The sequence below is a fragment of the Meleagris gallopavo genome, chromosome 8, assembly GCF_905368555.1.
Source record: "Meleagris gallopavo chromosome 8, MGAL_WU_HG_1.1, whole genome shotgun sequence".
NCBI lineage: Eukaryota > Metazoa > Chordata > Aves > Galliformes > Phasianidae > Meleagris > Meleagris gallopavo.
In genome coordinates, this window is record NC_139411.1 from 32,328,590 (window position 1) to 32,341,167 (window position 12,578).

The 12,578-nt window shown below is 42.4% G+C and overlaps 1 protein-coding gene across 2 annotated transcripts in view; it reads left to right on the top strand.

Annotated features, from left to right (window-relative positions):
• The window catches only part of DOCK1 (dedicator of cytokinesis 1), a 274,016-nt gene that overhangs the window by 75,179 nt on the left and 186,259 nt on the right, over window positions 1-12,578 (top strand). For both annotated transcript variants that reach the window (XM_085229833.1, XM_085229834.1), the window contains exons 26-27: window positions 6,663-6,790; window positions 9,540-9,635. In XM_085229833.1, coding sequence (XP_085085959.1) covers window positions 6,663-6,790; window positions 9,540-9,635 — 224 coding nt within the window. The remainder of the gene's footprint in view (window positions 1-6,662; window positions 6,791-9,539; window positions 9,636-12,578) is intronic.

Sequence of the window (12,578 nt, forward strand, 5' to 3'; positions counted from 1 at the left end):
GAGGAACCATTCGGTATTTTCCCATTCTTGCTCAAGTGGAACTGTAGCACATAAGTTGCGGGTTTATTTTCTCCAGCTATGGATGGTGACAAAGTAGGAATGAACCTGTTTTAAAATAGGCTCTGATGGCAGTATCACCACACCTGCACCAGTAGCTCCAAATGCATTGCAGCTTGATCTTCACTTTTTAGATCTTTTCCCCCACTTATTTGCCACAACAAAAGAGTGACACAACTGTATCTGTTTTGAATTGCAAGGGTAATAAGGCAGAAAGCAGATGGAATTGCTGGCGTTGCGTGAAATGGTCCATCTCTCCAAGACCATTTTAATGTTTGTTCTTCCTGATGCCTGCATCAAGTGTTACTATAAAATGTGCATCACTGCTGTCATTCATTTTCAGCTTTTTGTAGTATTTTTTCGTATTTTTAGCACTTTTTAGAATGTAAAATCTTCAGGGCCAAAGTCAGTGATGTGAGGTGTTACACCTGACCGTTCTGGATAGGAGAAAATTGAGATAACATAGATAAAAAGCAATGATCAGAAGCACTTCTGAAGGAAGCTGTAGTGTCATATCGTGTTTTTATTATGTTACTCTGTGAAAATTAAATTCTTCTCAGAGGAAAGTCAGTGAAGAAGGAGAATTTGTGTATGCTGGTTTGTTGTAGCTCTCAAACTCAGCCGTCTGCAGGGAGTGGTGAAGCCCAGCATGAACAGCTGGTAGAGCTCCTAAGGAAGGTGGATGATTCAGCTGTTATAGCAGGGTATTTCATCTGAACCCAGTCTGGTCTTACTGATGGAACAGCACTTCTGAATGGCTTTTGGGTCTTACAGTGAGGCTCGTTTCTGGAGGCTTTCATGTCACCTGAGTTAAGAATGCCCTCAATGTGATGTACTCCAGCTGAAGTGCGATGGAGATTCAAGGCACGTGTACCAGCAGTGCTGCCCAGACTGCTGTGTGCATCCCAGCATTGGGTGCTTGTTTCACCCTAGCTGCAGTTTTGAGATGAGATGTGACATGGGGATGTGGGGGCTGTTCCACTTCCACCATCTGGCAGTGTATGTCTGTATGCTGCCCATCCTCCCGTGCGCTTCTGCGTGTCCTCATGTCATGTGTTCTCCTGAATCAATAAACAAAGCATTATCTGAAGTGCTCCTTGTGCCACAGATAATTCTGTATAATGCTTATGCCTGGAGAATGGATTGTACCAGAAACCTTTCGTAAACACTTGAAAATAAATTAAGTGAATAGCCACAGTGGTTAAATCTAGACTCTGCTTGCTCTGTGGGTTTGAGTTCTTATTACTAAAAATGTAGTTCTGCTGCCTCTCCTGCTTCTCATTTATTCAAACATTTTAAACTAATAGCCAGTATTTTCGTATAAGTACCAGTCTGATGCTGTACCATATCACAGAAATGACTTTTTCTTGTCTAAAAGCAATAAGTGGTACAAGACTGTGGACCTGCAGGAAAGCTCGAAGACATCCTGAAAATCGAACAGCGTTTCATAAGTGGATTTCTTTTTCTTTGAGAGAACGCCCTGATCTGTGCCCTGAGAGTCGAGGAAGATCTATTTGTCATGTCTCAAGAAGAATTAAAATTGAAAATACAAGAATTTGTGAAGCTTGAAGGATGCAGAGATGAGGGGTGTTTGTGAAATTCTTTGCGAGGAGTTCTGCTTTGAAGGTGTGGAGTGCTGGTGGTGGTCTTCCTGAAAGCTGAAGAGCTTGGCATCTTGGATAGGAATACACTGTGGCATTGTGCTTTGTATGTCTTTTAAAACTCTATTGCAGATCCTATTGAAAAACTTGTTCAATTGCTTTCTGGTTACATTGTGTGACATATATTTGTTCCATTCTGAAATTCAAGGTAATGTATCTCCTTTGCGAACCTCGTGTTTACTTTTGTTAAGACTTCTTCAGCCTTGGCAGGAATATCCAGTGCATTCTTTATATTTTGCTGCTATTGTCCTAACAGTGGTTCGTAATCGAGGCCTTTTACCCAAAGGAAAGAAGAGAAATCAATATGTGACTGTGCAGTCAAAGCACTGTTAAACAGAAAGAGAAAGCGTGTGTCTATTTGTGTGTAAGTAATTGAACAGAATAAGAGCCAGGTGCCTTCAAGGAGCATTTATTTATCTATTTGTGTGTGTATTTGATAAAGGAATAAGGACCACATGGCAACAAGGAGTGTAATCTTTCCAAGCTTGTACTTGCTTACAGCGGCCAACACATAGAAGCCAGTTCTCCATACAGACTAAATCTATCAGACCATCATGCTTCTGTTGTCTGTGCTCAAAAAATGTTCAAATATCCCACAGAAGATACGTTTCTTCAGAGCAGCATGTGAAACAGAACATTGTAAATGTCTCCTGTGTTTCAGAGAATCATAGATTGGCTTGGGGTTGGAAGGGACCTCAATGGTCATGAATCTCCATCTCCCTGTTGCAGGCAGGGCCACCAACCTCCACATTTAATACCAGCCCAGGCTGCCAGGGCCCCATCCAACCTGGCCTTGAACACCTCCAGGGATGGACGGGGCATCCACAGCCTCTCTGGGCAGCTGTTCCAGCACCTCACCGCTCTCATAGTGAAGAACTTAAACGTGTGTTTAAAACTTCTGTGTGAATGTATAAGCTGGAGCACAGAAATCTCCTAACAACTGAATGCGCGTTCTCAGTTCTAAATGTGCAACTGGTTAGTTTGCAGCTTAATGAAGTGTCTTATCCTTGGAAATGTCAAACTTTTGGTTTTGTGTAAATAATGGTTTATCTGATTTGTTCTGTCCTGTAGAGATGTTTGTATTCTCAATTGCTTTGTTTTACAAATGACTTGCAGCTAATTACCAAGTGAGCTTTGTGGCTGCTGTATTAAATAGCCAGGAAATCGGGTGATTTCTCCATTAGGAAATTGGCTGTTAAATGTTAGTGGAGAGCATCTAGCATTTATAAAAATTCTTACCCTTTAATTATGACTACACTTACAGTTTTCCACTCCACGCTGTGTAGTGGAAGCATGGTTATTGAGCAGAGAGGTATTTTGCCCACGAAAACTCAATGAACCATAAAGCAAAAAAAATACATTTATCAGCATCCCTCTAAATGAAATATTTTATATTGACAGAAATTTATTGTGTGTATTTAGCTTCAGCAGAGATCCCACGTCAGTGTTTCGCGGGAGCTTTGCTTGGATGCTCCTAAGTTGATGATGCCTCCTGAGCATCCTTTTATAAAGATTAATATTTTATTCTCGCTGCGTGCTCCCGTGTCATTAATCACTGGGGGTTGGACTTGTGCAGCAGAGAATGAACAGATGTCGAATTACTGTTGTCTGTAATCATTGTGCATCAGACTTGTGAGCTATCTTCACAGCTGGCTTTTGAGCAGGAGACTAATGCTGTAGGCTCTGGATATCTCTGGCCTTGCCATTAATCAGTGCCAGGAGGTGTTTGTGACCGGCAGGGTGGGGAAGGTTAACTTCTCCTCTGCTCTGCTTGTAAATAATCACGAGGTAGTTGATCAACACTGTGTTTTTCAAAGTAGTTTATGGCAAAGGAGGTTCTAAAATCTTGTCTAATGTGGAGCGAATTACTGTAGTAGTAGATTTGTCGAAATATTTACCTGTATGTGTACACACAGAAATAGAGTTGTGTGTTGGTGAGTTCCCTCAGGATTTTACTGCCTGGTAGTGCCTGAGTATTTTACTGGAAGTATCTTGAAAATCACGAAGCTGTTGATGGAACTGTTGCAGCAGCAGCTGCTGCTTTGGCTCAGAAGGAAGCTGGGTCGTGGTGTGATGGAGCAGTGGGGACAGTGGGACAGGGCTGTGTGATGAGAGGAAGTGAGGGTCCTCCCTTGGCTCACCAGTGTCTCAAAGTAGACCTTGAACAGCCATCAGAGAAAGGCAAAACACACGAAAATCATTCCGTACATAAAAAGGATTTTGTTACGATCAGATGATGGCTGTCATAAAGCACCCATCTGATTTTAGCTGTAGCCTTTGTCTTTCCAACTGGCAGTATTTATTCCATTTTGCTTATTGCAAAGCCATCTCTGTATTACTATTTCTTCTTTGGCATAAAGCTTCCGTTAGTAATTAGGGGGCCAAGTAAACTTGAGGAAGGTTTCACTGTCTTGGTGCTTTACACATCTCCTGGGTGTTTATTTTTCTTAACCTGAGAAGAATCTGACTTGTTTTATTGGGTGACCAAGTAGTCGGGACACCTCTTCCCTGTGTTTTATCCTCCCGTGTTCTGTATTCTGCAGCAGCTACAGACAGAGCAGCAGATGTTCAGCAGTCAGTGTGGAGGACGGCAGAGAGCCAGGAGGTGCTGCTTGAGGAGCACTGTCAGATCTTCCAGGAGAAGTACAGGCTGCATGATTCCCAACGAAGTGCTTTGATGAATCAATTAATTTTGCCTTTCTCAGAAATTCAGCCTGATCACTGCTCTGTAGATCAATGTGTATTCCAGGCAGTCAATCCCAGAGCTACAATTTTTGTCTTCTGGATGCTTGCAGATATTAAGTTGATCTTTGACCATTCTCTACTTGTGGGGCTTAGCAGGAACATGAATGTCTTAATTATTGGCAGTAGTAAGTTATTAAACGTTGATTCACCCTGTAGGCTTTGCAGAGCCCCATTAGCATGCCTTTGTTGGGACGCTTAGCAACTGGGTGGCAGAACTTTGCCTTTCCCTTGTTTGATGGAAGGAGTGTGCTACACCACTGTGTTCTTGTTTTTTTCTTAGAATCATAGAATTAATCACAGAATGGCTAAGGTTGGAGGGTCTTACTGATGTCTAGTTGCAACTCTCCTGCTATGGGCAGGGTAAATCTGCCTTTGCTTCTTTCTGAGCCTGTCTGGTGATTTATGTAAGAGTGGCCCAGGTACTGAAGCAAGGAAGGGAATGGCTTTGGGCTAGGAGGGAATGGTCGAGGGCTGCAGCAGCTTCCATCCAAGGCAGAAGTTTAAAGCAAATACAAAACAGTGATGATACCGGCATGCTGATGGTGACTCACCATCATCAGTCAGAAAAACTCTTTGCAATGCTGGACCTTCAGCATCCCTTTCAATTTGAGGGGATGCTGTTCTTCAGCCAAGGTTGCACAGCTGAAGTAAGTGACAGCTACCTGTTGCTTCAAATGCATGTATTTCGTTGTCCGCCTTATTAGGGTGGTTTAGAGACTTCATGTTTGTGTAAGCAGCTGTAGATCATTAATTAATAAGCATCCTGGTAAATAAGCTCATTCAATGCCCTTTGCTGTGCTTTTGTGCCTTTAGCCACCGGAGTAAGGAAGAATTTTAGGTTTATCTCAGTTCCCAGTGCTGTTTGGGTCAGTTCTGTTTAGCCACAGAGGTCATCACCTCCTTGCTTTTAATATCTGTATGGATTTATGAATAACACATCTGTAAACGTAATGGAAACTGATGATGATGATGATGATGATATTTCTCCAAAATTAGATTTGTTCCTCTTGTAATCCAGTTTTCTTCTCCTTAATGGGTAAGTCATAATGGAAATGAATATGAGAGGATGTGATGCTGTGGCTAGATGGATTTCTCCACGTAAATACATTGCAGGCTTTAGTGCATGTTTCTTGAGGGAAAAATTCAACTAACACACCGTGATTTTACTCTCTTTTTGAGTTACGAAGCTGGCGGTTAAATGACCGAGAAGTAATTAGATGTAAAAATTCCACACTGAAGAAACTGAGTCTTGAAAGAGTTCTTCCTTAGAATGAGAGCCCATTGTGCATCCCAGGTGAACACCTACGTGCAGCAGTCACTTGAGACTGAAGAATATTTCTCTTGGACTGCTGAAGCTGGATGTGCTCGTGCTCCATTCGTTCTCATTCCACAAGCACGAGCCTACGAGGCAGGATAAAGATGTTGCTGGTTTAGTTCCTCTCTAACATCTTCTTGAGCTGAAGTGCTCTCTGTGCTGCACTGCAGCATGTTTCTCTTGATTTATTTTTTTTTTTTTGCCACTGACAATTATTTTTCCCCATTGTTTGTGCGGTTTGTGAGACCAGAATTCTGTCCTTTCTGTGGGGAAGCTCTTGGAGAGATGGGCTCGTGGTAGTTGCTCCAGGAGTAACTGGTTCCCCTCCTTTGGGCATGGAAGTACTGGGCTGGGGGTGGAGGAAGTTGAAAAAGGGTCTTAACTTCATCCTCACTCCTTTGAGCATGAATACTTGCTTGACACAACCATGCAGAAGGCAGACAGTGGGCTGTGCAATCTCTCCCAAAGGGAAGAGCATGCTTTAGCAAGCAGACACAGTGTCCCAGCATTCTCTCTGTGTGCACTGAGACACTTTGCAGGTTATACTTTCATTAGATGTATGAAGTGTCGCGTGGTGTTTTGTAAGTCTGGATAGCTGGTTTTTAAGCATGGGTGGTTAAAGGCCATGAGGCTGCTCAAGCACTTTGCTCAGCTGGGGCAGAAATGGGAAGGTAGCATTTTGTCTGAGAGTTCTTAGCTTAACTTTCGTTTGCTTACATATATTTTTTTTCCAGGTTTTTATGGTTTGGATTGAAATGCAGCTGAAATATCTTCTTCCTACTTTTTTTTTTTTTTTTTAAGCAATCACTGGGGCGGGTTGGCTGTATAGGTAATACTGTGCATTTATTTACTGCTGTGTATGTAATCTTATGTCTTGTGTGCAGACTGCAGGGAAATCTTGCTGCCAACAATGACAGATCAGCTCAAGTATCACTTGGAAAGACAGGAAGATTTGGAGGCTTGTTGCCAATTGCTGAGTAACATCCTGGAAGTGCTTTACAAGAAAGATGTGGTTAGTATCTCATGTTTCTGTGAAGATTAGCATTTAAAAGAAATGAATCTTAGCAGAACTGATTCAGCAGGTAACTCCTGATGACTTAAATTCTTTTCTGTCTCCTTACCAATCTCTTCTAAGGCTTCTTTTTAGGTGTACAATGACAAGGATGTTTTCCCTGACATCTTGTGATGTTCTGTATTGTTTCTGAGGCAACTCCAATCAGCACTGCAATCTAAAAACACTTTTACAGATGCTGTTTAGTGATGAAGATACATAAGATTGAGAGAGAAATCTCTTTCTTACACAGTGCTTAGCCTCTGCCTGGTGGGAAGTACTTGAAATCCCCTCCACCCAAGCATTTTGGGAAATGCACGTTTGAATGATATTGAAGGTGGCCCTGAAAGTGCATCTATGTGAGCGTGTAGTTTTATGAATTTAGCAAACTTATTTAACTTCTTAAAGTGCTGTTTAAACTTACATAGTGGAATTCTACACCTTAGTAAGAAATAACCTGGGTTAGTACTCGATGATCCTTGTGCATCCCTTCCAGCTGAGGTATTTGGTTATTCTGTGGGTAGGTGACTGCTTCTGCAGGAGTGCTACAGCTAATGTAGTGGTCTTACAGAAATGGCAGCAGTCTTAAACTGAGATAGGGGAGGTTTAGGTTGGATATTAGGAGGAAGTTTTTCCCCAGAGGGTGGTGAGGCACTGGAACAGGTTGCCCAAGAAGGCTGTGGATGCCCCATCCCTGCAGGCATTCAAGGCCAGGCTGGATGTGGCTCTGGGCAGCCTGGGCTGCTGGTTGGCGACCTGCACATAGCAGGGGGTTGAAAAAAGATGATCACTGTGGTCCTTTTCAACTCAGGCCATTCTGTGATTCTATGAAATGTCGGGCAGCTGCACCTGCAAACCTGTGAGTGCTCTGGGCAGGCGTGCAGATGTACAGCTTGCATAACTGTCTTTTTTTTTCCTTCTGTCTTTTCCTGACTTTGCACGAATAAGCAAACGTCACTGTCTTAAAGACAGCTGATGCTGTCTTAAAGAAGCTGTGGCTGCTGAGGCTGCTGCCTGAATCTTCAGCCCTTGTGTAGAAGCATCCACTCCTTCAGCTGGAAGGGACCTCTGGAGTCACCTGCTCACACAGTATTTGGCATCTTGTTTGACTGTTTTTTGGGAAGCAAAAAAAGAAACAAAAACTGATTTTATTTCTTTTTTGAAGGAGTGCTGTGTGAGTGCTTCAGAAAGTAGGTTATTTTCAAAAGGGGATTTGTTTTTGACAGCCTGGCTGCTTCCTGTCAGTCCGTGTTGACTGCCTTTCTTCCCGTGGCTGCAGGCAACCTGCAGCCCTCCCATCTCTGGAGCCGAGCCCAGAGCTGCCCCACATGGCTGCTGATGGAGAAGGGAGCAGGGAAAAGAAGCAAATTGCAAGCAAGGAGGAACACAAAGTAAAATGACAAATAGACAGGAGCAGCACAAGTGCAAGGCACGTGGAGAGGAGGAGGATCTTTGAGATCAGGGAGAGCTGAAAGATAGGGCAGTGTGCTGAGATGCACATGTCTCAGAAGATGCTGGAGTAGCATCTGGAATAGGAATAGCACTGGAATAGGCTCCCCAGGGAGGTGGTTGAGTCACCATCCCTGGATGTGTTCAACAACCACGTGGATGTGGTGCTCAGGGACGTGATTTAGCAGAGGGCTGTTAGAGTTAGGGTAGCATGGTTAGGTTGTGGTTGGACTCGATGATCTCTAAGGTCTTTTCCAACCTGAGAAATTCTATGATTCTGTGCTCTTTGTACCAGAATTATAAGCTCTTTCCCAAAGAAACATTTGTCAGCAGTGGGAAGAAAAATAGGAGTTGTGTGTGTATGGAGGAATGATGGATCACTCCTTGGATGTGCAAATGCATTCTTCATGTATGCAAGCCTGCCTTTGGTAATTAAGCATAGTCAAATGATAAGATGCAGGTTATATGATTCCAAGGGCAAGAAAGAAAATGGATCATCAGAGCATTTGTACAGTAGTCAAGAAGCAACACAAAGATGCTGCTTCATTTAGATAACTTTGTGGGAAAATGCTTCCAAATGCTGGCTGTAGCTTTGCACCTTCCCATCTCACAGACCTCTTTGGAAGTCATCCAGACTAATGAGAACTGACCCTGCTTATGAAGTTTAGACTGGGAGTGATGCTCATTGCTGTGGTTTTTTGTCATGTGTTTTTTGGATTCAGTTCCCACAGGCAGAGTTCTGCATGAGGTTTCTGACCTTTTTCTTCTAGACTGGTTGTGCAAAATGCTTTATTTTCAATTCTTCCAAAAAATATTGACAGGTTACTTATAATGCAGAAATATTAATTTGATGTAATTGGCTGAAATTGAAATTCATTGCCTAAAGTTTTCCTTTGGTTTTCTTCTTTTTTTGCTAAGATTTTGCATAATAGTTGCTTAAGTTGATAATGTGCTTCTGATGGTGGGGAAAAATGACTTAAGACAATAAAATCAGGTAACTAGATGTCTTGGTCATTGCTTCCATGGACTTGCTTTTCATTTAGAGAACTGTAACGGTACTACTAATACATTTATTAATCAAATATTAATAAGACTTTGCATGGTCTTTAAAAAAATAAAAACAGCAGAGATTAATTTTCTGCTTTTGATCAATAGAAGTAAGTATGTTTTATCTATCTTTCACAAGAGGGGTTGTTTTAACTGAAATGTTTGTTTTTCTGTTGGTGTACAGACTTCAAACTAATTCATTCTTTTTCCTTAGGGGCCAACACAACGACATGTCCAGATAATCATGGAAAAGCTTCTGAGGACAGTAAATAGAACAGTCATTTCCATGGGACGTGATTCAGAGCTCATCGTAAGTGTCTCCTGATGTAAACTTAAATACCTTTGTCACATCTTTCTGAACCTGAATGTAATAGGATTTGAATCCCAGGTGATCCGAAGCAATCAACACCTTCTGTAAGTGTGTGTGTGTTCAGTAAGCGGTAGAGCATTGGCTCATAGTTTGTGTGTGGCCTGTGTAAGGGGAGAGGAAGAGTTCTGGTCAGACTGGACTGGATTTTCCATCTGTCTGAGTGGCTGACCTGGTGTTCTGCATTCGAGCTGCTTGGATTCCGTGCGATGCATTGATTTGTTGCTGTCATTAAGCCCACTTCAAGTCATGATCTGTTCTTTAAAAAAACAAAGCACGTATCTGCTGGTCCAGTGGGAGTCCATTAACACTTTTCCTTTTTTCTGATCTCCCTTTTCTTTTCCTGTTTTGTTTCTCTGTGTAATTGCACACAGTGATGTTTCACTTTTTATTACAAAGTGCTTTTTCTTCTTTGCATCTTATTATCTACTGCTGTCTCATTTTCTTGGTACATAGCTATGCTTCTGTCTGCAAGCATACTGCAAGTTTAGTTCTTTTATTCTTCCAACCTTAACTTTCTTCTCCTGTCCTCCATTTCTATCACTTTGATTTGCAATAACAGTTTTTGTCATAAAAAAAGTGGCAGTGGATCATCAGATCCATTGCTGGAGCAAGAGGCAGTGAGAAGCAGCTGTCTTCCTTACAGAACGTTGTCAGATGGGGTTGTAGTTACAGTGGAAATAATCATAACGTTCATATCTTGTTTTCCTCTATGCATTACCACAGAAATAACTAATAAGATGCAGAACAGATGACTTTAAAATGCCTGTGTGCACTGGGACACAAGGCTTTGCACTTCTTCCTCCAGTTGTGGAGTAGTTGCAGTCTTCTAAGACATACACCTGGGAAGTGAATTACTGTTGTTTTGATGGACGTGGCTTGGGTATATTGAATGTTGATTGTTCCTTTTGCTTTTAACAAACAGTACTTGAAATTTCTCCTGCACGTGCTTCAGCTAAGTACAGTTGTATTAGAAATATGGGCAGTGATGATGAATGCAGCTTGCAGGCACTCTGTCTGCACACACTGGAATTGTGTAATGAGTATTAGCAGGCCCAGGTATTTGCATAAAGTACTGAGCTTCAAATTCAGTCTTGCTGCAATAATCCTCCCCTGATCAACTGGTAATTCATTTTTGTGGTGCCAACTAAGGAGGCAAAGTTAAATGCAACCAATAATTAACAAGCAGAAACCTGACCCTTCCTGGGTTAGAGTCAGGTTGAAGCCTTTTCTTTCATCACTACCAGAATTGTTTTACCCAAAAATTCGTATTGGAGAATTGCTCCTGCAGGATGAGAAGGAAGGAGGAGTTTACAGATGAGTGATATCACAGGAGCATAGTTGAAATAATAACTTTTTCATAAGTAGTAAAATCAGGACATGTGCATATGCAATTTGCTTCTTATGTAAACACTGGCATTCAGCAGTTGGCATGTTTTCACCTTGAAGCAATAGCAATGTCATCTTCAACTGAAGAGTTGATGTTTACTTCTCTAGAAGAGAACTACCTACCTGCTTGGGTCCTGCTTTGAGTAGCATTGGCACATGGGAGCAGCAGTCCTGTTCGTATTTGGAACTTGATTCTAATTGCTGTGGCTCATGGGATGCCTGAGCTGGGTGATCACCAGGGGTAAATAGTGAAGGCATTTAAATTACTTGCTGGGTGCCAGTGCTTGTGGGGCTGGGGATGTGCTGTGTGCTGTGTGTCATGTCCTTCAGCATTAGTGAGCAGAAGTCTTCAGCATAGCTTCAGGTTGCTGGATGTGCTAATGTAAGAGGAATTTACTATTACAGGAGGACGTGTAATTAGAGCCTATTACAGATGCTGTACATAATTACAGTAGTTTTCTCCCCAGTAAAACATTCAGATGGGATTTTGTATCTCTGATACAGATCTGCTGTTACCAGGTCAGTGTCTTTGGAGAAACATTGAGGAAAGATGAATGAGCTGTGGTTCCCACTTGACCAAATCCTGTCCTTTGCTGTAGGCAGGGATATGGGCACATACAGCGTTGTGAGGACCCACATGGTGAGCTTTGTTTCTCCGTAGGATTCACCAGCATTCCTCATTGGTTCAGAAAACGAGAGAGAATTTTGTTAACTTTTGCCATATTTCAGGGTGGATTTGGTACAAAGCTTTTAAAGGTTTTCGTGCTTCTGGCCGCTTGCACAGGCTGGTTCAGTGAAAGCAGTGAATTTATGGACTTGGAATTAGTGTTTGTTCCTCACTTGGCACATCAAATAGATTTCAAGATGGAAAAAAGTCAGATTGCCATTTTAGTACTTGTTATTTCTGTGTGTGGTTTTTCTTCTGCAAGTCTCACTTGGGTGATTCTGCTCGATCTGTTTGCTAAGTGAAGCAGAGCTGCTGTGTAAGTTTTTCCCAGTAAAGGTGAGATGTAGAGACAACTTCTAACGATTCTCATCAGAACAACAGCTGGTTACTAACAGAATTTGAAAAGGTAATTTTGGTCTTGTAAGTGACCCGGGTATCAGAAGGAGCAGAATTTTGCCTCCTGTACAATCTCTTGTCCCTTCCGACACCACTCCTGACCCACTCTTAACTAACCTTTGGCTTTGGTGAGCAGTGCAGTGCAATCTGTGGTTCCTTTAGGTTGTGGAACAAGCCATGTTTCGTTTTGCTAGAGCGAAGATGGAGCTTGGAGGGGATAGGAAGTGGCTGTGCTGCTGTGAGGGTGTCTGAGGAGCTCTGAACATCGTTGGGTCTCTGGTGAAAAGCCAGCTGAGCACCCACCAATGCCTTTAAATTCCCTTGGGCTGTGTGACAGGGGAGCAGAGGGCAGGAGGGGACTTTGTGGTTCTAGCAGTGGGTGGAGTGGAGTGTTTCCCATGGAGCTTCTCTTTCCTACCGTATTTTGGAAAAGA